This window comes from Dreissena polymorpha, chromosome 4, assembly GCF_020536995.1.
Source record: "Dreissena polymorpha isolate Duluth1 chromosome 4, UMN_Dpol_1.0, whole genome shotgun sequence".
Classification (NCBI taxonomy): domain Eukaryota; kingdom Metazoa; phylum Mollusca; class Bivalvia; order Myida; family Dreissenidae; genus Dreissena; species Dreissena polymorpha.
Genome location: NC_068358.1, coordinates 78,373,039 through 78,400,785, shown reverse-complemented (window position 1 = coordinate 78,400,785; position 27,747 = coordinate 78,373,039). Strand labels below are relative to the sequence as shown.

Sequence of the window (27,747 nt, the reverse complement as noted above, 5' to 3'; positions counted from 1 at the left end):
CACTACCGGTATAATCGGAATGTTTTAATCATACACGGTTAATATTTGGCTCTAATTTATTCTTCAAATCATTTTGCACATAACAAAAGCAGGCTCATAAAAAAATCTAGTTAGGACAAGTTTTTTTTTAAGCCATTTATGCATAGCGTCTAAAAAAAGGCTTTGGCAAACAGCGTAGACCCAAATGAGACGCTGCATCAGAGTCTGCTCTGCTTGCTTAAAGGAATTTCTGTAAGAAATCTTCTAAATATAGAAAAAAAATATACTAGACGTCCCTAATTTGAAAAATTGATTGATCCAATTTAGAAGGATGGGAGAGTCCACTAGGCATAAATGGGTTAAAGTGTCTGAGGCTGAAATGTTACCGGGATACAAACATGTTTTGCATAATAACTAGTAACTAGTCGCATATTTTGCGCAGCTTTTTACTACTTTTGTAAACTGAATAATTTATTAATATAAATAAATATGAAGATTGTGTTGTTATTTCACACATATATTACAATTGTACCTTTATTAATCATTTTCAGTATGGCTGATGAAAACAATATAGCATGGTGCAAGAATGTGACTAATTGGTATTTAATTGTTATTTCGGTTATCCCCCCTATTGCAAAGGTACACCAGAGTAGTTGCTAATATTGGAAAACCAATCCACCCTTAATAATCGATTACAAAGCAAGTAACCCGGATTAACACTTAAACCTTACGCGAACGCCGCAGTAACAAGACTTTAAATAATAAATAGCGTGAACCAGCAAGCTATGTTTACATCAATAGGAAATAAAGCAGCCTAAAGTAGGACACGGTTTTCTTCGTTGAATGAAGTAGATAGAAATTCGCGATCTGTAGAAGTTTTTATCTTTATCAATGTGACGGATATCAGTATATATACAAACGAAAGCACGTGTTCACGATTGACTATGTCACGGAATGACTAACGCGAACACACCTTCGTTCGAGCCAGACTTCTCTTAATTGATTGGCGAGTATTTACGTCTATCATTCACACTGGACGGGCGGTATTTGGAGCTTTAAATAGGAAATTTAAATACATTTTTCCAGCAATAAACGTGATTTAATACGTGCGAGGTCGCGAGAAATGAATATCCGCGCATCTTATTCCGAATATGTAACTATAGTATGTGTTATGGAGTGAAATGCAAATGCTGATGTCAAACGGGTAAAATCCTTTATTGATTCTGAAAAATTGTAAGTGTGTGGGACTATTTATTTCACCGGAAGTTAGCACGTGCACAATGGGAGACGTTGAAATAGATCCCGGTATCCTGGACGGCACCATTGACGACGTAGCAAGGGTTGCCACCAAGATAATAAGAGTTTTCCTGAGCTCTACGTTTTCAGGTAAGAAACAATTGTCGTATTGAAGAACATCTGAACTAAGTACAAACATTTTGAATAAAAGCAGAACTGTGCATAGTCAAACCAAAATAGTTTGCAGGGTAGAATCTTTCAATGAACAGATATACTAGTAATAGATCTGTTACTTAGCTTGCTATTTTAACTGTTTGCATGAATGGTGTCGGTCTTACTGCATATGTATTGCGTTTTGAAATACGTACATACGTACAGTGTTGCCCCTGACGCCGCCCTGTATTTGTAAAAGTAAGACGTGTGTTAAATTATAATTACTATCATTTCATGTTTTCATTATTTGGTAGTATTTGTGACAATGCACATTTTACACCTAACTCTATGTACATGTTTAACAAATATACGAATAAGCTCATATGTCCAATAATATTCTAGACATGAAAGGACCACAGATTCACGGAAATCTTACCACAAGTATATTATTACTACACCAGACGCGCACTATGTGTTATTTTCCACATAATTTTCCTTCACGCCATATTGATAAGGGTATTATTGACAACTCGGGTGCAGCGGACTTAAGCGACTCTATGCTTACTTAAACTTTAAACACATGCGTGCTTTACGCAGAACACGGGCATGTTTATTTCCTCGTTCATATATACTTTTTTTTCAATGCAGTTTCAGCTGATAAACTTGAGCGACCGGTTTCCGCATATGTTGATACCTCGTAAAGAGTAGAAAGATTATGGCTTTACTTTGTTTTTAATATTGTGAAGTGAACTAAACGGGGTTATAAAGAAGGACGTACAATTGCTTGGGATGCGGATGGTTGATCTTTTTAAACGGAGGCCTGTTTCAAATGTAATAATTGTTATTACGCATGCAGCATTCGAATTAAAACAGATAGACATAATGTAGGCTTTTGCAAACACAGCATGAAATATAATTTACTATTGGTTATCTAAAATATTTATAAAAATTAAAAAGCTATGTTGTACTGAGGGTTATTATACTGGTTTATATAAAGGCATTTACTAGCTGTATTATACGCTCGACATGAATACGTAAATGACAATTCTGTGCGTATTTCTTATAAGACCAAATATGAAAGCTATGAACTTAGTGACCCCTGATCCGTGCACGTCTAAGTTGGCTTTTGCCACCTAAAAATCAGAGTGCATCTTTCTCCATTCAACATCGTGTGGTAAAAGAGGATTTTGAGTGGTCATTAAGATTAAAGTCGATGGCGGGAGCGGTTTTCAGGATAAACGTGATGATAATAAGCCATGATTGGTGATAACTCAGTATATATGATGCGGATTGCAAGGCAGACAAAATCATCTTTTATTTAACATTATGATTGCCAATTGGCCTTTCACCACATGCTCAAAGAAGGCTTTTATGCCATTCTATCTACTAAACAATTAATGCGGAAACGCATACATTTGCTGATGCAATAAAAAACAATTGAGTCGCGTTCTGAGAAAACTGGGCATAATGCATGTGCGTAAAGTGTCGTCCCAGATTAGCCTGTGCAGTCCGCACATGCTAATCAGGGACGTCACTTTCCGCTTTTATGACATTTTTGGTTAAAATGAAGTCACTTGTTAGCAAAAATCCAATTTAGGCGGAAAGTGTCGTCCCTGATTAGCCTGTGCGGACTGAACAGGCTAATCTGGGACGACACTTTACGCACATGCAGTAAGCCCAGTTTTCTCAGAACAATGCTCAATTGTTATTTCAGGATTTGATATAAAAAGTGCACTGGCGTTAACCCCCTATTTAGACCCTTGGTATGCCTGTTGGTTGTTTTATTTGAATGACAGTTTATACAATTATTGCAGTAGCCGTCTGTTTTGGGGCTATACAATACAATGAAGAAAACAATTATCCTCTTTGACACGGATCGCTACACTTCGCTCATCTCAACCTTTGGTACAATAGTCCAATGCAGCTGGCCTTAGCTATAGAGTACGCATACACTAACGCTAACAAAGGAGTTATAGCTGACATTTGTCATTTTATGATAACAATTAAACACATATATAAAGAAACGTCAAACACCTGATGCAGCAGCAAAAGCAAAAGCGCCGTTTTAGCGTAGAATGTCCTATTAGTGGATGGTATCATTTAGACAAATTATAAACATGTTTAAGTTACGACACTTCATATAAAGTCTTATAACGCGTAAAAATCTTAATTTTCCGGCTTCATGTTCTAACACAGAATGCGATTTAAACCAACCGGTTAGATATGTGTGCAGAAATATGTTTTTTACATACTATTTGTTAAAAACGTACTCTGCAGAAGGACCGAAAGATGTTTATTTTCAATAAACAACGATAACAATAAGTAAGTTCGTTTGATTTAAAAATGTATGTGTAATCGAAATTCAATCCCTAGTTGACTAAGCTGTGCTAATCAGGGACGACACTTTCCGCCTAAATAGGATTTTTGCTAAGAAGAGACTTCATTTACACGAAAAATGTCATAAAAGCGATAAGTGTCGTCCCTGATTAGTCTGTGCGGATTTCATAGGCTAATCTGGGACGACACTTTACGCACATGCATTATGCCCAGTTTTCTCAGAACGCGACTCATATATATTTACAAAGTCGATTCATTGCTCTTTACAGTTTGCAAAATTCAATTATTTTGTTGTGAGAATAGAGTATAGCTCTTGTTCATAATCTACGTTCCAGCCCCATAACATTGGTTTTCTCATTACTTAATACATTTCTCAAGATGATAACTACCTTGCTCCAGCTCGTATTTATCAACAGTCTGAGTCATTTAGTTACAAGTGTTCTTCTTGCTTGGGTTTCGTTGCATGCATAAAATGAGTGCAAATTATAACACAAGCGCAAATGATAAATCATATAATAGTATTGAAACAACTTTTCGAATTTTTGTAAAATACATTTACATCTTTATCCACGGATTTTCAACGGATTGAGCATAGCGACCATATACGTTACATAGATGTTGCGATCTAAGCAGTTTGTACGAATCAGTTTTTGCACGGAACACCCGTGCACATTGAAAAAGGCTCTCGAACGCATGGTCTGTTTACAAGTGTTTGACAACCAATTATGCGACTGTCGGTGCTTATTAATATACGAGCTATTCGCATTTCTAAATAAGTATGGCGGGCATCAAGTGCGTCATAGAAATCGCCGGATGTCACAATTATGTATAAACGGACATGTAGGTCAATTGTGCAACAGCAATGAGATATGTAAATTCTCCATTCACTCAACACAGTGATACTTATTAATGTACACATCAGGCTCAAATGCTAGAGCTCTGGAATACAAGTCCGAGGCTCGCGGACCCTGATCCGGTCACATGACGTGTGTGGGGATCGGTTGGAAAAGACTCTTTCTCAGGCATTCTTTCCCACTACCACTATTAAGAAGCGCAGTTTTTGTAATTGTAAATGAATGCAAATGTTATGGCACTTTAACATTCTAATCACCCGCCAGGTAGGATATGAAACTCATTGTAGCATGAGTCTATTCCTATTATCAATTACGCGTTTCTAATTTATCAAAAAAGTAAACAAACATACACCTACAAATATGCACGTGGGTATCATGTGCAAATACCACGGTTGTATCCTGGACTACGATGTTTATCTTTGAAACACTCATGAAGTCACATTTTGTGCCATAATCGTCATGAATGTTGCTCAGTTAATGTATGCTAATGATACCTCAGCTGAGTTCAAACATGTTTCCGGTCCGTTGAAAACCATGACTGCACGTTGACAGGGCACCCCTTCTTCTTTCAAAAATGTCAGATATTGATATTAATTATAATTATATGGGGTTAACATTATACTAAACTAAGTGCATTTAGAATGATTTTAATTAGACAGGGGGATCTGATTACTTAACATAAGTGTGATGTTGCAAATAGATATATTAAAATCGAAATTCTGTATGTGTCTACATTAAGGAAAACGTCCTATCATATTACTTTAATACTGGTATATTTGATGCACATTACTCCGAAAGACGTACGCAGTCTGAGTTTATGCATGAAACAGAATGGCTGTGTAGGGAAATAAATAAACGCATTGAAATATTTTTATTGGTCCAGTAAATAGCGGGAAAATATATGTTGAAACAAATTTGAGTAGAAGCAAACATGAAAATTATATATCTACGTTATCGATTGCAGATATTCAGCTTATTGAATGAGTCGCGTTCTGAGAAAACTGGGCTTACTGTATGTGCGTAAAGTGTCGTCCCATATTAGCCTGTGCAGTCCGCTTTTATGGTATTTTTAGTTTCAAGGAAGTCCCTCCTTACTGAAAATCAAGTTTATGCGAAAAGTGTCGTCCCTGATTAGCCTGTGCGGACTGCACAGGCTAATCTGGAACGACACTTTACGCACATGAATTAAGCCCAGTTTTCTTATAACAAGGTTCGAATAGTCAGTCAAAATATAACGGATTTCACACAATTATGTAGGTTTGATAGTTGCTATAACGTGTTTTAGTATGGAACTAGTTTAATCAAAACGCACGAGTGGTTTACATAAGACGTGTTTACCATATAAGAAGTGTTTCCCTGGACAAACACTTTAGTATTCCGTTTTTATTGTTAACGTAACAGCTGGTCGGATTATCTTTTTCTTTCTTTCTTTTTTTGTTGGAGGGGGGGGGGGGGGAAGCATGCAGTGCACCTAAGTTCTTAACGCTTCATCAATGATTCAACCGTTCTGTATGCCCAGTAACAAGGCATCGCACTTGAGGTGGGGAAGTTTACCATTTGAAGATCCAAACAAAGCAAAGTGTGTATACTATTTGATCAATCTTTACATAGAGGCTTGGTATGAGTGTACCAAATAGCATGCCTGTATATTATATCCAAGATGATTCTGTTTACGTTTAAATTTCGTTTGGAGTATACGCATCATAATTACATACTATACTATGCCGAAAATGCATATATTTTTTCGCTAGATGATTCTGAAGTCGCACGCGCGTTTTGTACTACACGGGTTTTTAATTATTGCAGCAGAAACAAAACGTGCTGTTTAAATGGCTCGTTTAATGTACGAGAATACGTGGTTCTGACGTATAATGTTCATTAATGTATAAAAAATTAATCCATTTACCGATGTAAATGAACAATCACGAAAACCGTAATCTAGTTAAGCCTTAATGCGACCTGTGTCATACATCGAGGCAAATATACGACCATACTTTAAATGTATAAATCATCTTTTTATTCGTTTCAGATAAGGTACAGCGAGGGAATGGTTTCTCCCTTATTCATGTAAATCCTAAGTTACATGTTTACCGGTAGTTATATAAATTGCTTCATACATGTTCAAATTTTCTGGGCTTTAAGTGTTGGTGGGGTTTGGTGCTAAATTTGTTGAGTTTTTATCGGGCAAGATCATCTAAATTCTATGTAAATCTTTTAAACAGTAAAGGCTTGTTTATGGTATAACATATCAGCAGTTTCCACTGTCATCCATTGTGCACTCGGTGCCCTGGTTTGAACACTGACATTCCTCCGATAATGTAACGACCCAAACTCGTCAACCAGAATGAATGAAAAACAAACTGTCCACTTTATATGTCTACATATTTTTTTGTTTTTAAACGCATTCTTTTTATTATTAACCACATTTAGATATCACATTCTCTGAGTTGTTCGTGATATGCAAGGTGACCTCGTTTCTCTAAGTTAGTACGTGTTTGTCTGAAATATTCGGTCACATAACTGGTTAACTGAATATAAATTTACAAATGTAACATTCTTAAAGTTGTATAATCATATGTATATATATTTTTAATGCACACAACAGTAAATAAACTAGTCAAACTTTAAAAAAGGTCTTGCCAATGTCCAACTTTTTCATTCATAATATATGTATTTGAAGAAATACCTTAAAATGAATACATGTACATACATTATAATATATTTAAGAATACGCCATAAGTAAAAGTATACTTTTGTATACTTTTGAAATCGCGACATTGATTTAGATAACTACACATAAAAAGTGGTTGTATAGTAGTTTGTGTGCTTTTGAATATTAACTTGGGAATAGGAAAGAAAAGGACATAATTGTAATTATTATTTTTTTCAAAAAAAAAAATTAAATGCTGTTAATAGTGACCCATCCGTTCCCCTTAACCCATGTATGCCTCCGTTCCTCTTAACCCATTTATGCCTAGCGTCAAGAAAAAGGCCTTGGCAAACAGCGTAGACCCAGATGAGACGCCGCATGATGCGGCGTCTCATCAGGGGCTGCACTGTTTGCTTAAATGAATTTCTGTAAGACATATTCTAAATATAGAAATCCATATACTAGATATCCCTTATTTTGGAAATACATTGATCCAATTTAGAAGGATTGGAGAGTCCACTAGACATAAATGGGTTAATACTCAAACAAATTATCAAGACATGACACAGGACAACACATAAATGTAAAATCTTTCTCAAACATTTTCGTCGGAAATCTAAATCGATTCATTACCCCCAAGAAAGCAGTTTATACAGTTTATAGAAACTGCTATATTCTGAAGTCTTCTGACGTATGTGGTATGGTATGTACGAGCGATAAAAGACTCGCAATCTTGAGATATATACACGGGAGACCGTACTTGTCAGCCCTTATTAGCTATTTAATACACTAACAACAGTCATAAAATATACACTCGTTCAATGATAAGCTTATTTTTTTGAATTTGTGAATTCCACACTGGTGCAATGGCATACATAATTACCTCAGTCGGGCGAGATAATAAAAAGAAACTGTTCTTAACGTCACTGTTTTTATTGTTTTGTAATTTACCATGACGAGTTGAAAGGTGTAATGTATATAATTACCCGATATGACGCTTCTGTAAAATTAAGCTCCGCAATCCAGTCATGCCTGTGTATCTTAAAACCTATTCGTAATTTATCTATGATTCATTGCATACAGTTGCAATGGCTGGGTATATCAGTGATGAAGTACTTCTTGACAATGTTAGGTAAGATATATCGTATTGATTAGTAATATTATTTGGTGCGCATAATGATTAGTAATATTATTTGGTGCGCATTATTTCGATTTGCAGCATTTTTAATACGGACATATGTATACTAAACAAGCAAATTCGTTGAATTGATATCCCCCGCCAATATGCTTCTGGACACAAAAGTGTTATATTTGACACTAAAAAAAGCATTTTTTCAAGAAACAAAGGGCCATAACTCCGTTATTAACAGATGGTGTACAATTCCATTTTGCGTGCATCATCTTCTTATATATATATAAGATCATAACAAGTTTCAATGAAATCTGCAAAAGCACTTCCAAGATATGACTCCGGACACACAAAAAGCATTTTTTCAAGATAAAAAGGGCCATTACTCCGTTATTAACGGATGGTGTACAATGCCATTTTGCATGCATCATCCTGTTATCCATATATATACTCATACCAAATTTCAATGAAATCCGCCAAAGCAGTTCCAAGATACGGCTCCGGACGGACGGACGGAAAGACAGACGGACGGACGGATGGACGGACAACGCCAAAACAATATCCACCCGCCTATGGCGGGGGATAATAAACGAACTAATGATCAGTTATAAACAGTATTTACATGAATATTCAAGTCAGTTAATAAAATTCAATCTTATATTGCGTAAATAAGACGAATTATAGAAAACGACTTAGCACAATGTTTCTTAATGAATGTTGAAGTCCCCGTGAAATTTGCTAGTTCAATCTTTTTATTTCATGCACCGAAAATACCCATTCAATTCAATCAAATTATTCGAGCTTTATCTACGCACATGACTTGCTCTACCTCCTTTATAATTGGAAATCGTATAGTTAATGTTTGTTTTCTGTATCTGTAAGCAAATGCGTAAATCACGTTGAGATTACGTTCCCTCGAAACGTTTAAAAGATCAATCGAAATAACGTTGGCAAATTGGATAGACCTGTTATCGATCCCCGTTAAATGATAGAACTACCATTATTTTAAGTCTTGACCCTCGCTTTATCGTATTATAATTTAATGGAGCCGGGCCTAACCAATCGCATTCCTAGGGAGTCTAGCAATTTGGAAGTTTTGTTGAATATTTGTTATTGCATGTATCGACAGGTTTTCAGATCGCATGATCATACGGTCCTTCTCTGTTAGCGTTTACTTCGAAGGAACGTCATCAATAACGTTCTAATACGAGTACGAAGAAATTGAAATAGTAATGTGTGCTCGTACATATATTTTTACAAGTAAGTAAGCTTTAATACATGACACGCTGATTATGTAAGCATACTAGGGCCTCACATAATGTAGCCTCGGGCGCAGAAGAACCTCATAAACGTCGAAACACACAAACAACACACATTTACTTTAACAGCAAAAAGTCTGAAAATGAGAAAGATCATTTTTTCATACATCTCCGCAGGCACTTTATAGGTATTAAATGCACAGCAATGTATGGACATAAAATTCACTGCATACCTTAACGATGCTCATTATTAACTACTTGTCGACAACAATTTCTCAAAACACAGAAAATAATCGATTTAAAGACAAAGAGGGTGCTGCTTTTATTTATCGAACAAATTGGCCAGAAAAAATCGAAGACGCCTGACCAGGTTATCATGTTGTGCTCAACTTTACATTTAAGCCGCGCTCTGCGAAAACGGGGTTAAATGCATGCATGTAAAGTGTCGTCCCAGATTATCCTGTGCAGTCCACGCACGTTAATCTTGGATGATATTTTACGCACAGGCATTAAGTCCCGTTTTCTTAGAGCGCGACTCACTTTTATATATGAGTCGTGTTCTGAGAAAACTGGGCATAATGCATGTTTGTAAAGTGTCATCCCAGATAAGCCTGTGCAGTCCGCACAGGCTAATCAGGGACGACACTTCGCCTAAATTGGACTTATGCTAAGAAGAGACTTCATTTAAACGAAAAATGTCATAAAAGCGGAAAGTTTCGTCCCTAATTAGCCCGTGTGGAATGCACATGCTTATCTGGGATGACACTTTACACACATGCATTATGCCCAGTTTGCTCAGAACACGATTCGTATATAATCTTTACGCACAAGCATAAAGCCCAGTTTTCTCAGAACGCGGCTTATATATATTGAGAATTAAAGCGCGAGAAAGTGTCACTAGAGCGTGATTCCTAGCGTGAGACTTGACAGGTCAGCAAATTAAATGAAATACCTGTACTTTCCTCATCTAACATGTTCGTGTATAATATGAGTGATTAGTCAATATTTATCAATGTTGTTCATGTATATTTACTTGTAACACAATGGTGCATGGTATGGGTGGTAATTATGATACAATATCCAAGATTGCAAAATATGCAAGAGTTTACCCCAACATCTGGTTTGTATCATCCCTATATTGGGGAAACCCATTATTGCACTTACCGCATGGTTTACTTGTGAAATTTGCAAGCTATTCATCCATCAATCAACGTTACAGCTACTTCATATTTTGAAATATACTTTATGTATACTTTGAAATTGATTTTAGACATCGGATCATAAGGTAATGCTATGCTAAACGTTCAAAATATGCGAGTGAAGTTACTCTTAATAGATGTACCGTGATTGTTTCCGGGCGATTCATGAACAAAACTTTTGTATCGCGGTAAAACTGTAGTTTGTATCAATACATCTAAACAAGTAGGCTGTGTTTGTTTGTATATAACTCGCGGATGGTGTGGACATTTGTATCACTTGAGACATTGTTGACACAATTTGATTGAAACCTACCGATTTTAAAAACAAATTCTTCACCGATTCTATATAGAGATTGAAAACGTACCCGTATTCGCTAACACAATCTTCGTGGTTAAAAAAAATAAAGTACTCAAATGTTGAATATACTCCGTTTATTTCATCATTCTTAAACGAGAACATAGCGACAATATCATAATAGCATTATGCACATTTGGTAACATGTTTTTACTCGAAAGTACCATTTTCAAAAGTGTATTCTTTATTTCTTTGGATGGACCCAGGTCGCATATATAAGTCTCTTTCTGGAAAATTAGAGTTGCAACTTAGTAAACCAGATGTGAACAGATATATGTTTGTACTACATATGTAGATATTTGAAACAAGAAATATCTTTAAAAAAAGATATACGGCGTTGATTGTGGTCGATGTTTATGAACGATCAAAAGTTATCTCTATGAGATAAAAAGTAGCGGATGCCTTTTTTCTGCGCAGTTCTTAGCTACATCACAAGCAAATCAATTACGGGGTGTTGCGCCAGATTTCGTGGCTTATTTTGCTCTATGTGATATTATTACTCAGATATCTATATTTACAGAATAGAAAAACACAAGAAACATGAAAATAAACGAGTGCATATAGGTCAGCCGGCAATACTCGAATCTTATTTAATTGCATAATTATAGTATAGTGAATTATTGTGCTCATGCTTAATAAACTGGTCTAAATGGATAAATATTTCTAATTAATTTTATCAAAATTGGTCCTTATCATGCAAATGTTGAAAACATATTAAAAATCGATGATTGACATACCACATCTTTATTTAGTATCTTTCTGATCAAAACAGACTTCAAGTGCACAAAGTTTACGAGACGGCGTTTATATAAAGATTTCTGCAACTGACCGCAAACTGACCTTGATACCTTGCGGATTGGAATGCAATGCATTAAAGTTAGGTAACAATTCTACTGCTAAAACGACGGCTTGTTTACGCCAACAGTACACGACCAAGGCAACAGCTGTGCCTAAAATATTGATATATCGACAAAGCGAATAAACGAACTATTTACTCCATCAGACAAAAATAGCATAAATTACAATTTTTTCCTTCAATGAAAAGATCGCAACCCCTTATGAGAACTCCGGTGATGACCTGTATATAAACTCTGACTTTTACACACTGGCCGCGAATTGACCCGAAACCTCGCGGGTTGAAATGCAATGCAAGTAAGTACTAAATATGAGAATATAGCCTTTAGTATAAACGCTTTTGCGCTGGTAATTCTCTGAAAATAAAAGGTGAACGCACAAACTGTATTTATGTCGAAAATTGATTGTAAAACTGTTCTATCTATTGAGCCTTTTAATAAGAGATAAAATTGTTTCATGCAGTAAAACAGTGTTACAAAGACGCGGATATGTTTCCAATGTTCTGGTGTTATACTCAACTCAGCCAATGGAATAAATGAAGTGTACTCATTCGTACCTAGCCGCGGTAAATTTTATTTGAATATTATTGGACACTTACAAAGGTCAAGTCAGGGTGAAAAGCTGGCTTAAAACAGCTTACGCCGAAAAAAGTGTTGTTATATGTCAAACATATTAAGAAATCTTTTGCGGATAAGCACTTCGAAATGAGTACGCATACCCTATAAATGCTGAATACTCATGCGTTAAACAGGAAGAAATAGAATAGCTCTGATTAACACGGCTTAAATAGTCAATACAGGCTTGTCAGGGACGACAACTTCCGCTTTTACGAATGTTTTCCTTTATATGAAGTTTCTTCTTAACGAAAATTCAGAATAGGCGGAAAGTGTTATCCCTGATTGGCGGGTTTTTCCAGAACGAGTCTCAAGTACGTTCCACGCGATGGTACCTGCCAGCCGAATGAGCGCTACAATGTTGTAAAGAAGCTTGAACTTGCTGCATACTAGCCACATATTCTTGATGAATAACTTACTTAAAAATCCTATTTGTGTATCAGCACTTTAGTTTTATTCACCCGAGGTCGCATTACACAGATGTATTTGAAACAGATCCGCCAATATAACCACGCCTTGATATCAACATACAACTTATTATGGAGATGGAAGTTCCAATGTATACAGTATACTTCGTTTTCAAGTTTGACTGACTATGACCGACATATAAAATATAGACGTATACAATTTTACCTAAACGTGGTTATATGAATGTTTTTAAATGTCCTTAAAGGTCTGGTTTATATCAACAACTGATTAAAGAATTTACTTAAAGGTACGAATATTCGAATAACGTTCGAAATTATGCTCAACAGTAAATGTTGTATGAAAAGATAACTCACGTTTTATTAACAAATATTTATAAAAACACCCATAAGATAAATGTCATTATGGAACTTTTAAATTTAGCATAGTGGTTATTTTAAACACATTGGTCAATGCCGAAGTTCTGTCTATAGTAAAAATAATAATAATTATATATCCGCGTCATGCAAAAATGAGACTTATGCCTTGTGCGGCCAGCGTAGCTCTTCATAGATATCATACACAGAATTTCGTGCAGCTCACCGAACGGTTACGGAGATTCGTCATTGTTCATCATTCATCATGAATATACAGCTCGTTTTCTTAAACAATTTACTTGAATCGTCGTTCCAACGTGAAACTATACATTGGGATGAATACACTTATTGGGTGTGTTTAAATAATTCATACACGAACATCAGACGAATTGGTAACGAGATAAGTTGATTGAGAGAGATTGATAGGGTTTCGTTTCAAGTGCAAATGAAATGAACGTCGGCTAAACTTGTATGTGTAGCTTATTCGTCGGTCATGATACGTTTATTTTATTTTATTAGTCGACCAATCGTTCAGTTAAATATTTGCACTTTGATTGTATTTCGTGGTCATGTATATGTATTTTCCAGACCAGCCATTAAAGGGGCCTTTTCACAGATTTTGGCATTTTTTTAACTTATTCATTAAATGCTTTATATTGATAAATGTAAACATTGGATCATGAAAGCTCCAGTAAAAAATCAAGAAAAAAATTAAAAAAAGGAAAAGAACATTGCCCGGAGCAGGTTTCGAACCAGTGACCCCTGGAGTCCTGCCAGAGTCCTGAAGTAAAAACGCTTTAGCCTACTGAGCTATTCCGCCGAGTACACATTCTCGTCGTACTTTATACCTTATATACGCAATCTTCGTAGTTTCACAAAATTTAACGACAAAAACAGAACTCTCCAAATTATTCAATCGTTTCGCGTTGCAACGCTTTATAATTTTTAGGTTTTAAAATCGTCAAAAGATGCATATAATGGCTATATTAGAGCATGGTTAATGTTCAGTATTATTGTTTCCTCACAAATATCATAACTTAAACGAAAATTTACGAATCTGAAACAACTTTTTTCAATTTTGTCAATTTACCAAAGCGTGAAAAGATCCCTTTAAGACTTTACTTTACTTATGCAAATAGTATAACACAAGTAGGCTTAGTATGAAACGAAAAATATCATCTCCAGAATACATCACGTGACCATCTAGATTCGCACGAATTTTCTTTAGATACTCTTAGAAACGTGAATAAAAAATTAAATATGTATAAATATATTCTTAAATTTCAAAATAAGATTCTATAGAACACGTTCAGGCAAAAATCATACTGTATATTAGTACGTGTATGCAATATTCTATGCACATACATATTGTGCAAACCAATGTTAAGACTCAACTGTTCTCTTTTTCTCAGACACGGTGAAGAAACGGAACGTGTGTGTATCATTGTGTCTATTTTCAGACATGGTAGAAGAACGAAACATACTTCTTCAGGACGTGTATCCGAAGATTCAGGAGTACTGCAAGAGAAAGTACGGTGTAACATTTCAGGCAAGTGATCTTCAATAAACTCATCAGATATGGGACGATGTAATCCATTGCGCAAGCTATTTAGCTTTTGAAAATGTGCATGCTCATTTATGTATTATTCATTATCGTACCTTCCAAATGCAGTCACGACATCGTTCCCTAGTACATACATTTGTTAGTGTAACTATATCCATATTGATTGATGTTTAATGAAGAAACGAGCGAATTCTTTATAAGGTAACGGCACACGGTTTGGCTTCTTTATGTAACGTCATATACATGTAAAAACATGTGTAGATATTATCAGGTTGCATTTGAAAATCTGTGAAATAAACTACTAATAACAAATCAATATTTTTAACACATAAAATTCCCGTCTGAAATATATCCAAATACGAAAAATAAATAAAACGTGAATTATTTCGACTACAGATGGTGGACATGCGGTGGGGCGTGACGAACGAGGTACAGAATGATCACATGACTTCCACGTGCTGTCTCAAGGAGATCCGCAACTGCCAGAATGTCTCGATTGGACCGAACTTCGTGGTGCGTACGATTTCATATGCAAAATTAGAACGAAAAACCGGCCTTAATGTTTTTTTCGTTAAGCGTCGTCCCAGGTTAGCCTGTGCAGTCCACAAAAGCTAACCAGGGACGACATTTTCCGCTTAAACTGAATTTTTGCCAAGGAGAGCCTTTATGTAAACTAAATTTTCCGTTAAAGCGAAAAGTGTAGTCCCGGAATGCACAGGCTTATCTGCGACGACACTTTACACACATACATAAACCCCGTTTTTCCAGAGCGTTGCTCATATAATAATACCATATCCATGATACCCATAGAATTTGTATCCAATTAATTTATGAATAACACCACAGTGACTGTCTATCGACCTACAATTATATGCTTGTGTATAACAGTGTGATCAGAATCGTATTTTTATTGCGTTACTAGGATGTTCTGACCCTGAGAATTCGCAAAAATGTATTTAAAAACGAACATGTTTTCGTTGTCCTAGATATGGAATAAGCACCCTTGAAATGCTTGTAATGTCTTATCAAAATAACACTTTCTTAATGCAGTTTCAGTTTAACTGGCAACTGGTTTAGGCTGATGAGAACCAATATTCAACAATACCAGAAAAAAAAATGTATTGTAGCTCGAACACGCTTGCTTATAGGAGGCTGATCAGCATTGTGTGTTCGTTTGCTTTACTAGTATATGTATATTCTGACCCTGAGAATTCCCAAATAAGCAAAGTATGCAATGTAAAAAAAAATAAATTAATGTACATGTTTCCCTTTTCAAAAATGTGGACTTTAAACCCTTGAAATGGTTTTACTTTCTTATCAAAGTAAAAATTCCTCAAAGCAGTTTAAGTTAATCTGTTAGCTGATTTGGACTGAGAAGTATCAGTCTTCAAAAACATCGGGAAAGAAAAGAGCCGTCCAGTAGATCAAACGTGTTTGCTTGCAGGTGTTGATGGGTCAGAAGTACGGCTACAGACCCATCCCGGCGTTCGTGGAGGCGGAAGAGTTCGAGGCGATCCGAAGTCACGTGGTCGAGGAGGACCTGGAGCTGCTGGACCTCTGGTACGTCAGGGACGACAACTCCGTGCCACCGCAGTACGTACTGCAGCCCATCAACACCATCCTCAGGAACTACGACAGCTCGGTAAGACAGCGTTGTGTGTCAACAAGTGCATTGAATGTCCTGTCATAATTTTCATTATTTTAATTGTGTTTATTCACATAGCGAATGAAAGTGTCACACAAAACCAATCAATCTCAATGCGTCATTAAATATTCGTGTTTTTTTCCTTACATATCCTAAATACGCGTCCCCATAATACCAAGTAAATAGCGAAGAAGTTCATTGTGTCCAGTGCTTAGATTGTTATTAATTGAGTTGACTTTGTCAAATGATTGATGTATCTTAAAATGCCATTTACCCGTAATCGGGACGCAAATGAAATGACTGACAACTTCAATATGTCAAGAACGCTGATGTTTTTTTTTTCGATTTTCTGGTATCTACCCTGGCTTATTTCCCAATATTTCTCTATCCATAGAACGAGGGAAGACAGGGCTTCATGCATGTGCGTAAAGTGTGGTCCTAAATTAGGCTGTTCAGTCCGCACAGGCTAATCAGGGACGACACTTTATGTTTTTATGTTAGTTTTCGTTTAAAGGAAGTCTCTTGCTAGCGAAAATTCAAGTAAAGGCGGAAAGTGTCGTCCCTGATTAGCCATGTGGACTGCACAGCCTAATCTGGCACGACAATTTACGCACATTCATCAATCCCTGACTTATTTCCTTATATTTCCCCATCCATAGAACGAGGAGCTGAAACGTGAGTCCCGCCAGCGGTGGCAGGAAACGTTCGACGAGCTTCGGGACATCCTCATGGCGGGGGCGGACGCCGCCCTTGAGAAGGGCGACATAGGCCGCCAGGGCAGGGAGAAGTACTTCAGCTCGGGTAGGTAACGAAGATATGTGCACTTTGGTGTGAACGGTCCAATACTGCCAAGAGTGATTTTATAAACCGCAAACCGATTATCGATCAAATTCATATTTTGCTAGTAATGTGAATGCCAATAAAATGTCAACGTCAATAATAGAAATCACACCAGCTTTAAAAAATGTTTTTAAAAGAAAAAGATAAATTGTGATTAATTTATATACATATAAAGACCACAGAGTATATGTCTTTCTTCAATTTGTTTGATACTGAATCTAACTGATCTTACTGGAAAAAAATACCTGTAATACTTTCGTCAAATGACGCCAATATTTATATGGATAATTTTTATCAATGGTACTTTAGCCTTACTCTGTGTTCTTTTTGTATACAAAGAAAACATCAAAGTAGACATTCATAATATTGATACAAGCGACCGGAATCTGCATGGGCGTCATTCATCTTATAAGCACTTGAGCAATGTCGAGTATGGTGAACTTTTGATATTACTTACAGCTATAGTACGTTTAGTACTACTAATTAGCTGTACAAGTATATTTTAACAATTATATAGGAATTATTAATTAGCGTATCGTTAAGTCAAATTGTAGGTTTTTTAATATTTCTTATCGATTCACGTGTCATCAATTTATACTGTTAATGTTTGCAAGTCATATAAATCTTTCAGTCACTCAAGAAGAGATTGAAATAGGCCTGTTACAGACCCCGAAGGACCCTAATATGACGTGCCTGTGTTTCGTGCGAGAAATAGAACACCTTCAAGAGAATATAAGACACCACAGGACTAGCAAGTTCTTAGATCTCCAACCCACCGAGAAAGGAGAGCCCGTCGAATTGGACCTTGACGCGTATGAACGATTGACGATATTACGTGATCAGGAAATTCCCAAAAGACTCAACAAGGAGAACATTGTCAAACTGAAAACGACCTGGTCTGAGCACGGTGGTATTAACGCGACGGACAGTAGGGACTACCTCTTGCAGCTTTGTGAGGCTTTTTATAACAAAATGGTGTGGTTGATAGACAAGAATTTGCACGATAAGTATGTAGAAGAGGATGAATATTCCAGGGAACTGCTAGAGGTTCTGCGTTTTCGGAATCGCCTGAGCCGGGATTTTCTAGGAAGGACTGAGCTTCTATATGTAGTTGAGAAGTATGTGACCGGTCTTGCCAAGGGCGTGCCTATGGTTGTGTATGGGGAAAGCGGCACGGGGAAGACGGCACTGATTGCGAAATGTGCAAAGGAGGCTAAGCATTGGCTGTCGGGTGCCAATCCTGTGATCATAGTTAGATTTCTAGGTATTGTTACAAATTTCAATCATTAACATATTCTCGCTCTCATACCCGGTTGTTGTTTACTGACATTTTTATGAGTTAAATCTTAAATATGGATTGGTTACGATGCCTGTAATAATCAATCTTAAATAATAATTGGTTAAACAGTTAAATATCGATCTGAAGAAAGTCAGTAGTGATGGATTAGCACCACTAATGCTTAATTACAATAAACTGTTGTTAAATTAACCACACAACATACAGATGAATAAACGATGTGTTTATTATCTTCTGCAGGCACCTCGCCCCAGTCTTCTCACATCATGCTGCTACTAAGGAGCTTGTGTCTGCAGATCTGTGACGTGTACCAGTTCAGCAAGGCGTCCATACCGACCGAGTTCAAGGATCTCGTGGACTACTTCAAGGTGCTTCTCGGGGTAAGTGGCTCTTGTGCGTTTTTGTAAAATAGATTTTAACCTCGCTCTGAACTGAACTGAACTGAAAACGATGCTTAATGCATGTGCTTAAAATGTCGTCCCCGATTAGTATGTGCAGTCCACACAGGCTACTCAGGGACGACGCTTTCCACCTAGACTATATTTACAATAGAGATTCCCTTTATTTACTATAGAGATTTCCTTTTATACGAAATAAACCATACAATTGGAAAGTATAGTCCCTGATTAGCCTGTGCGGACTAACCAGGCGAATCTGAGACAACAACTTTCACACGTGCGTAAAGCCCCCTCTTTCCCAGAGCGGAGATTTATTCTAGTTCTGCGTTTATTGAACAAACAAAAACTTGTTAAGATCATGTTAACTATCGTTATTTGTTTACTATCTGCACTATAAATAGTGTTGTGGACATGCTTAATGTGATATGATGCTCATATATATAATATCTATCCTCATTATACATGGTATGAAAATTATTCCCACATAGTGTATTACTTCTTATGATAATTCCTAAGTACTATTCATATACAAGTATTGCTATTTTCAGATGGTCTCCTCACAACCACGCCCGCTAGTGTTGATGCTAGACTCTGTAGACCAGCTCTCTTCCATGGGGGAACCCTACACATTCCACTGGCTTCCCAAGGTCATTCCGCCCAATGTCAAAGTCGTTATCTCCCTGGTGCCCTCAGTGTTCAATCTGCTGGCTCGGTACAAGGCGTACGTGGGGAAGGGCACCCTCATTGCTGAGCCCATTCCTCCACTGGGGGATGTTTTATGCATGGATATCATCCGAGCGCGGCTAGTAGACGACAACAGGACCATTTCGCCGGAGCAAAGCAAAGTGATGCAGATTGTATTCTTTAAATGCAGCATTCCACTTTACACGCGGGTAATGTTGGACGAAATTCTGACCTGGAAATCATACACGGCTATTACAACTGCCATGGTTTCGAGTACGCTTAAAGAGGCGCTTAACAACTTTTTCAGACGTTTGGAAATGCAGCATGGTCGTGTCTTGGTGCGGCACACCTTATCGTACTTGACTGCAAGCCGCGAGGGCGTCTCCGAAATGGAATTACTGGACCTATTATCATTGGACGATGAAGTTTTGAACTCAATATTTCTGTTTTGGTTACCACCACAAAGGCGTTTGCCACCGTTTCTGTTGACCCGACTTTACATTGACCTTATGCAATTCGTCGTGGCACGCGACGCAGGAACTACGTCGGTATTTACATGGTACCATCGAATGTTCAAAGAAGCCGCTTTTGAAAGGTATCTCTCCGATGAAGAGTCCAAAACGAAAATCCATTCCAACCTTGCAGACTATTTCATCGGCAAATGGCATGGTAAAAAGAAAGCCTTTCAATTCAGCTCGTTCCTTAAGTCTAGACTTGCTCTAACAACTAGCGACGGCGAGGAAGACAGATACGTCCCAGATCAACCATTAGTGTACATACACGGTAAATCATCCACGCAATTTAACAAAAGAAAGCTATCGGAGTTACCTTACCATCTAGTGAAGAGCCGTCGATTCGAGGAACTTGGCGAAATGTGTGTCTTCAGTTACGAATGGCTCTGGTCAAAGATCTCGGCATTTGGTCTGCAACTGCTTGTGGAAGATCTTGAATTCGCTTTGTCCGAGATAGACGATAGTGACGTTCAGACGGTCGCAGACACCCTTAGAATCGCGGGAAGCACATTGAATGATCACCCGGACAATCTGGCTCTAGAAATCACCGGGCGTTTGCTGGATCTCATGGACACCATGCCGAGAATAAAAAAGCTGATTAAAGACTGTGATGCTAAATCCGCAGCCCATTCCTCGTTGGTTGTGCCGTTTCAGTTATATGAAGTGCCAATCAGTTATCTCATCAGCTCTATTGAGAACCTGCCAGCGGACATAGGCGATTCGCTGTTGTTAAAAAAAGATAGTAGACTGGTCGCCATGTGTTTAGACGGTACAGTGCTTAATATCGACACACAGAAAGGCGTCGCCGTCAACGAAATATCACTGAACAAAATGAAGTCAATAACGTGGCAAAACATGGGTTTGTCTGTGGATAGACACGAACGGTATATTGTATGTGAATGCCGACCGACCACAAAATATATTTATATTTTGGACGCAGAGACTCTAGAAATTAAGCATGAGCACAAAATGTCCTCCCTTACACTATTCCATAAAATATACGTAAGTGGGAAATATCTGTGCATGGATAATGCAGTGTTCGACTTGGTGTCTGGCAAAAAGGTTCGTGATCTCATTAAGTACGACAAAAAGATAGATTCCTTTGTTGAACTTGCAATAACTATTGATGAAAAGTTCATCTTGATCGGTGATGTGTCAAGTGTAGGTGTGTTTAACATCGAAACAGGGAAGCGCGTGAAAGATTTGTCTTTGACTTCAACTCCAAGCGTGATTCAACTCACTAAAGACGGACGTCTTGCGATAGTTGGAACAACGGAAGACTGCCATATCAAAGTGTTTGATATTAACCATACTTCAAAAACATTTGGTTTGGAAGTTGTAACGTATGACCCTCAAAAATATTTTTCCGATATGATCATGGCTGAAGACAACTATGCAACAAAAGAAGTATCGGAAATTTGTCTCGCGCACAAGGAAGGGTCTTTCGTCAGTCTTGTAAAGAGGAAATACCCGATTGTTTGGAGCCTAAAGAACGTAAGTACGAAACCAAGACTGCTCTCTATACCGAAAGGAGCTGGGCCCTTCAGATATCTTTTTCAAGTCCAGTTTTCGTCCGACGACCGTTTTATTTTGGCGGCGGAACTGTCACCGAATGTGATGATGTGGGATTCCACCACCGGTGCGCTCCTCGCGTCGTTCGCCGCTCACGACAACGACATACACAGCCTCGTTGTGGGATCGAAAACAAACCTCGCAACGACCGTCCAACAAAACGGCTCAGTTATTAAAGTATGGGATCTGCACAAAGTCATGGATATGGAAACGATGTCGAGCGTGAAGTCGCAAGAACTTTCCGTGAAGAACATCAGTTTGTTAAAAGAAAGGAACGTCATGTTCATGACTAGGGTTCACCCACCAAAGAGCAGCAGAGCTTATCACTTCATTGACTATTTCGGCATTGAAATGTTTAATTTTGCAACCGGTAAAAGGAACGTTGTCCTTCCCTTTGACAAATACGGTCACGTCCAAACTCTGTCCAATTCGAAAAGTGGAGTGACGATGATTGTAAATACATCGAGCGCCCAGTCCAGCACCATATCTGTGATCAACATGAAAGCTGATAACGTTCATACAATTAAGACGGACGAGTGCAAAGAAATCCGAATGTCTGATGATGGCAAATACGTTTGCCTACTCCTAAAGGGAAATCCACCGAAAGCCGTTCTCTACACTTTACCTGAGATGAAAGAAATCACGACGTACAGGGATTGCAAACTCGGAATGTTCACAAATCAGGGCTCTTTCGTGGGCGTCACCAAGACCAGACTCGTGGTTCGGGAAAGTATGAATGAGCACGATGACCTGTCAATCGATCTGCCAGGGGAGATTACTGCTATTGTCTACGCGGATGCCATAAATGTACTGCTCGTTAGCGTGAATGACGGCTTCTCTGTAAGTTGATTGATTTGCCTTTGTTGTTCTTGATCATTTTTCTTATTTTAGGACGATTGCATTTTCTAAGCGTTTTCGGCGCCTTTATTGGCGTTAAAAACACAATTAACTTTTTCAAGACATTAATAATTATACCTGCTGGACTGCGAATTAAGCTTACATTTACCTTATTTTTAGGTTATATTCCTGATGCTTGAATCATGAAATTCGTGACTTTAACTTTGATGAATCTTGCTTACATTTTCTCTTTTGATAATAATTACATAGATCATGATATTCAATTTTCATTTATTGGTGTATATGCTTCAATTGTTCGCGCTTTCTAGTATGCGGCTTTATTCATATAATTGATATAAATATGCCGTTTTACCGGTTGATGATTTTACTACATTGAATTTTCTAAACGATCCTTATGGTTTGTTTCCCTTCCTTAATTCAGCTGACTGTGACAGCGTTTAAAACGAACGGTTTCGGAGCGTTCGGTACACTAACAGACGTGAGTCGAAAAGGGATCAGCGATGTTGCAAATGACGGCTCAATATGCATAGATGCAGATCTAAAGGTAAATTCTTATTACAATTTGCAAATCTGATTCTCGTGCTTAAGTTGTATCACCGTTCTTTAATGAAATTAAAGGCATTCGACCTTATAAGTGCCAATGATTAAACGACAAGTAGATGTACTAGTATTTAGATACACAGATACTTCACACATTATTTCATCGATCCGTAGTCAGGTGCGTGTTTTTTTTCTTTTGAGAACCGTATTATCATTACCGCATGTCAACGCTGTGCTTTGAAACGGACTTTTTTCTAGATTTTTGAGTTGGAGAGGTGCAAACAAGTAAAGCGATTACTCCCCAACAGGCCGAAGAGTGACGTCAGCTCCATTAGACTGTCTCGAAACGGAGAGCACGCAGTGTTCATCGATACCGCGCCATCAACGTGCATCAAGGTCTGCCGGATATCCGACAATCAGATCACGTCGCAAACCTTCCTACATTGCGTGCCGGAAGTGATCGAGGTGATCCCATCTCTGAACATTTTCGTCGTCATCGAGAAGGACAACAAGAAACTGTTCCTGTTGTCTCTCTGTGACGGTGTGGCTCGCGATGTGGACTACGACTCCCGAGAGGCGCGCATTCGGAGCGTCCTTGGCGTCAAACACGGCGAGGAGAACTTCCTGTATGAGCTGTCCGAGAAAACCAAGGAAGCGTTGAAGGACATTGCGGCTTCGCAGCAGGTGAAGCACATGACACTCACACAAAGGCAAGCGTCTATGCTGCAGACAAGCGTCAGGCGAACCGTGAGCGGAAGGAAGATCAAGAAAAACCACAGCGCTTCCTGTCAGATTATCTAAATAGTTAACGAATACAGCGTCTACGCAGATAGGCCTTCCGCCAGTATGACGTTTTCACCTGCTGATCAACTATTTAAGTGTAAAAAATTGCCTTCCTGCCAAGCGCCCGACCTATAGGATAGGAATGGCGTGTGCACATTTTCAGTAAAGCTGTCTGGCCCTTATTTGCAAGGATTGGCGGAACAATAAGCACATGTTTAGCTGGACAGTGCGACAATATCCGAGTGTGTTACTCGTTGATATTGCCATGTTATTGTCAAATTATCATATATGTATTTTTAGTTTAACCCATTTATGCCTAGTGGACTCTCCCATCCTTCTGAATTGGATCAATTTATTCCCAGAATTAGGGATGTCTAGTATATTTATTTCTATATTTAGATTATTACTTACAGAAATTCCTTTAAGCAAACAGCGTAGACCCTGATGAGACGCCGCATCATGCGGCGTCTCATCTGGGTCTACGCAGTTTGCCAAGGCCTTTTTTCTAGACGCTAGGCATAAATGGGTTAACGAGGGTTTTAGGCATATTATTTAAATGGCTTTAAAAGTTGTTCATGAAAATGTTTTGACAACATTATTCACACAACATTTTCGTAACATAAATATTTTTTTTCATTTCTAACTTCATCTTAAAGCCCAACCTTAACTAAGCAGTATATGAACGAATGGCGTAATTTTGAGAAAAGAAACTGGTGGGATAGGTCGGTTAGGTAATACAGTGGGACAGGTAAACAGGCGTCTTTTTGTCGTCTGTTTAATTTGGGTGTGCGGTGGATGTAGTGTAATCGCTATCCGCGTATTTTCCCAGCGGTATGACGGGATGATTGATAGGGCGAAGCTTTTAAGGTATCAGCAAAAGCAAATCTGCGTATATCCTGAGGCGGTAGAAATGACTGATCCGTTGTATTATTAGTAATCATGATAAATTCATTAAGTTAGTATAATTAATCATTATTTATTTATAACGTTAGCATTAGTATTTTAATATTATTACCGGTAGTGTGATAATCATCATCACATTATCAAGATATCAGTATTGTTTGACAAAAAATTCATGAAACCTAATTGATTTTTTTAACTATTTTATTTTAATGGACGTGTTATTTTGTTACAATGTGTAACAGGAAATTGTCCTGAGAAAGTTTAATGTAAATAACTGATCCATCAGTATAAGGGTGTTCAAATCTAATGGATTTTGTATGGACCTTATATGAGGTTGTTATTTGCATTTTTTAATGTTATAGTTGACTTTTATTTGATTTTTTAGATAAATTAATTGTTATAACAGTAAGATGCTTGATATGGCCAGTGTTGATGTGGCCAGTGTATGTGAGCATGTTGACAGTGGCGAGGAAGATTCTGTGATAGCAACCATCCATTTATATGAAATGCACTCAGGTGTCATAATAACCCATTAATGCCTAGTGGACTCTCCAATCCTTCTAAATTGGATCAATTTATTTCCAAAATTAGGGGTGTCTAGTATATTTATTTCTATATTTAGAATATTTCTTACAAAATTCCTTCAGCCTTTAAGCAAACAGCGCAGACCCTGATGAGACGCTGCATCATGCGGCGTCTCATCTGGGTCTACGCTGTTTGCCAAGGCTTTTTTTCTAGACGCTAGGCATAAATGGGATAAGAACATATCAAACTCTATATATGTTTATGAAATATTTTACAAGTGATATGGTATCACCAAATACGTCTGTGATATATTTATTTTCAATGTCAACCTCTAATTACTATTTATTATGTTGTAAATTCGTGAGTTGATTAAAATTATATTTAAATAGTCTGTATATAGGCTGTTTATTATAAAAAAAATTATAGTGTGTTGGTGTATTTGTTTGAAACACTTACGCGACCATGTACTTCCATCCATGCTCATGTTGCCATCATGTGATCACATGTTGTTTATGAAGTTCGACAATCTAATTAGTTTAAAGACTGAATGTTTATATGAGAGCCGCTTCGTGTGAAACTTGGCCTTAGTACATATCCAAACAGTGTAGCGCAAGATTTGCCACACACTAGCTGCAGACCACACGGCGCTTTTTCCTAAAAGTACTAGTACAATGTATATGAAATAATATTTCGAGACGGCTAATTATTAGTTATGTTCGTATATCTATTATACCATTAAAGATGTGTATGCCGAACTGAATTTATTAGCAAACAAAATGAGTCGTGTTTTGAGAAAACTGGGCATTATGCATGTGCTTAAAGTGTCGTCCCAGATTAGCCTGTGCAATCCGGACAGGCTAATAAGGGACGACACTTTCCGCTTTTATGATATTTTTCGTTTAAATGAAGTCTCTTCTTAGCAAAAATCCAATTTAGGCGGAAAGTGTCGTCTCTGATTAGCTTGTGCGGACTTCACAGGCTAATCTGGGACGACACATTACGCACGTGAATTATATGCATTATGCCCAGTTTTCTCAGAACGCGGCTCAAATTGACTATACTAGTAAACAAAATTATATAAAGGCGGAAAGTTTCGTCCCTGCAGGACTGTACAGGCTAATCTGGGACGACACTTTACGAACATGCATTATGCCCAGTTTTCTCAGAACACGACTCGTATTAAGCATTCGAAATTGTGGACATTTCTCTCACGGTTATGTTTACAGCAACGGCATCAGGGCACGTGTCTATATTACAAAAGCGAACCATTTAAGTGGGGTAGGTTGTGAATTTTCATTCCGATGAATTAAGTTATTGAAATCAATTTTAACCACTGAGACTGTTGGACCGCCGTCTACTTTGTGTTATAGCGGATTAAATAACATATATTTATGTACGAGAAATAATTTTACTTCTGCATTAATCCAGATTCAAATATACTAAGGGAAGTAAAGGCCCCAATACAATAACGCTCGTCTTAACTGCATTACCCACCTTTGTACAGTGCTCTGGGGTCGTATTCCGGTAGCTTTTTAGGTTTTCACTTAAGTTAAGAAATTTCTTAAATAAATTTCTTAAGTTAAATTTGAAATTTTAAAAACAAAACATGAGACGCTTAGTATTTCTCTTTAAGAAATTTCTTTAAGATTTAACGGAAGTTAACTTAATTTTAAAAATATGAGAAAAAATACACAGAGTAAAGAAATTTATTAAGTTTATGAAGATACCAGTATTTAACTTAAGTGAAATCTTATGTTTTAAGAAAAAATGGCGGAGATAATATTGCGCAATATTTCAACTTAAGTTATTTTTAAACTTAGGAAGCTACTGGAATACGGCCCCTGAACTAGCAGGTGCTAACAACGCGCGTAGAAGGTTAAGTTTGTTTACATTCACAGTTCTCAATTAATAAAACGTTGAACATGAGTTCACCAATTACTACAGGTATATTATCGACAACAATAAAAATGCTCTATAATCGCTTAAACCGAATATAAAAAAAAACAACTAAATGTAACAAGAACTATCTTTTTGACGATGCTGCAAAGCAGCTCGTTTAAGTTGTCGAACCATGAACAAATTCTTCACAATGGCGACCTATGTAAAAGACCGAGACAGTCCGATTGAGATAGCTCGATTTTTCTAATCGGAATACCTCGCAGATTATCATTGATAAAGGTATAGGAAGCTCAGCTATAAATAGGAAAGCATATTTTGGGAAAAA

General features: G+C 37.5%; 1 protein-coding gene across 1 annotated transcript; it reads left to right on the top strand.

Moving 5' to 3' along the window:
• Positions 1–675: 675 nt before the first annotated feature.
• Positions 676–25,913, top strand: LOC127877941 (NACHT and WD repeat domain-containing protein 2-like). Its single transcript, XM_052424267.1, has 10 exons — positions 676–1,365; positions 14,863–14,951; positions 15,363–15,479; positions 16,411–16,608; positions 17,271–17,412; positions 18,083–18,715; positions 18,989–19,128; positions 19,695–22,754; positions 23,194–23,316; positions 23,571–25,913. The coding sequence occupies exons 1-10, from the start codon at positions 1,260–1,262 to the stop codon at positions 24,111–24,113; spliced, it is 5,151 nt and encodes a 1,716-aa protein (XP_052280227.1). The 5' UTR covers positions 676–1,259; the 3' UTR covers positions 24,114–25,913.
• The last annotated feature ends 1,834 nt before the right edge of the window (positions 25,914–27,747 follow it).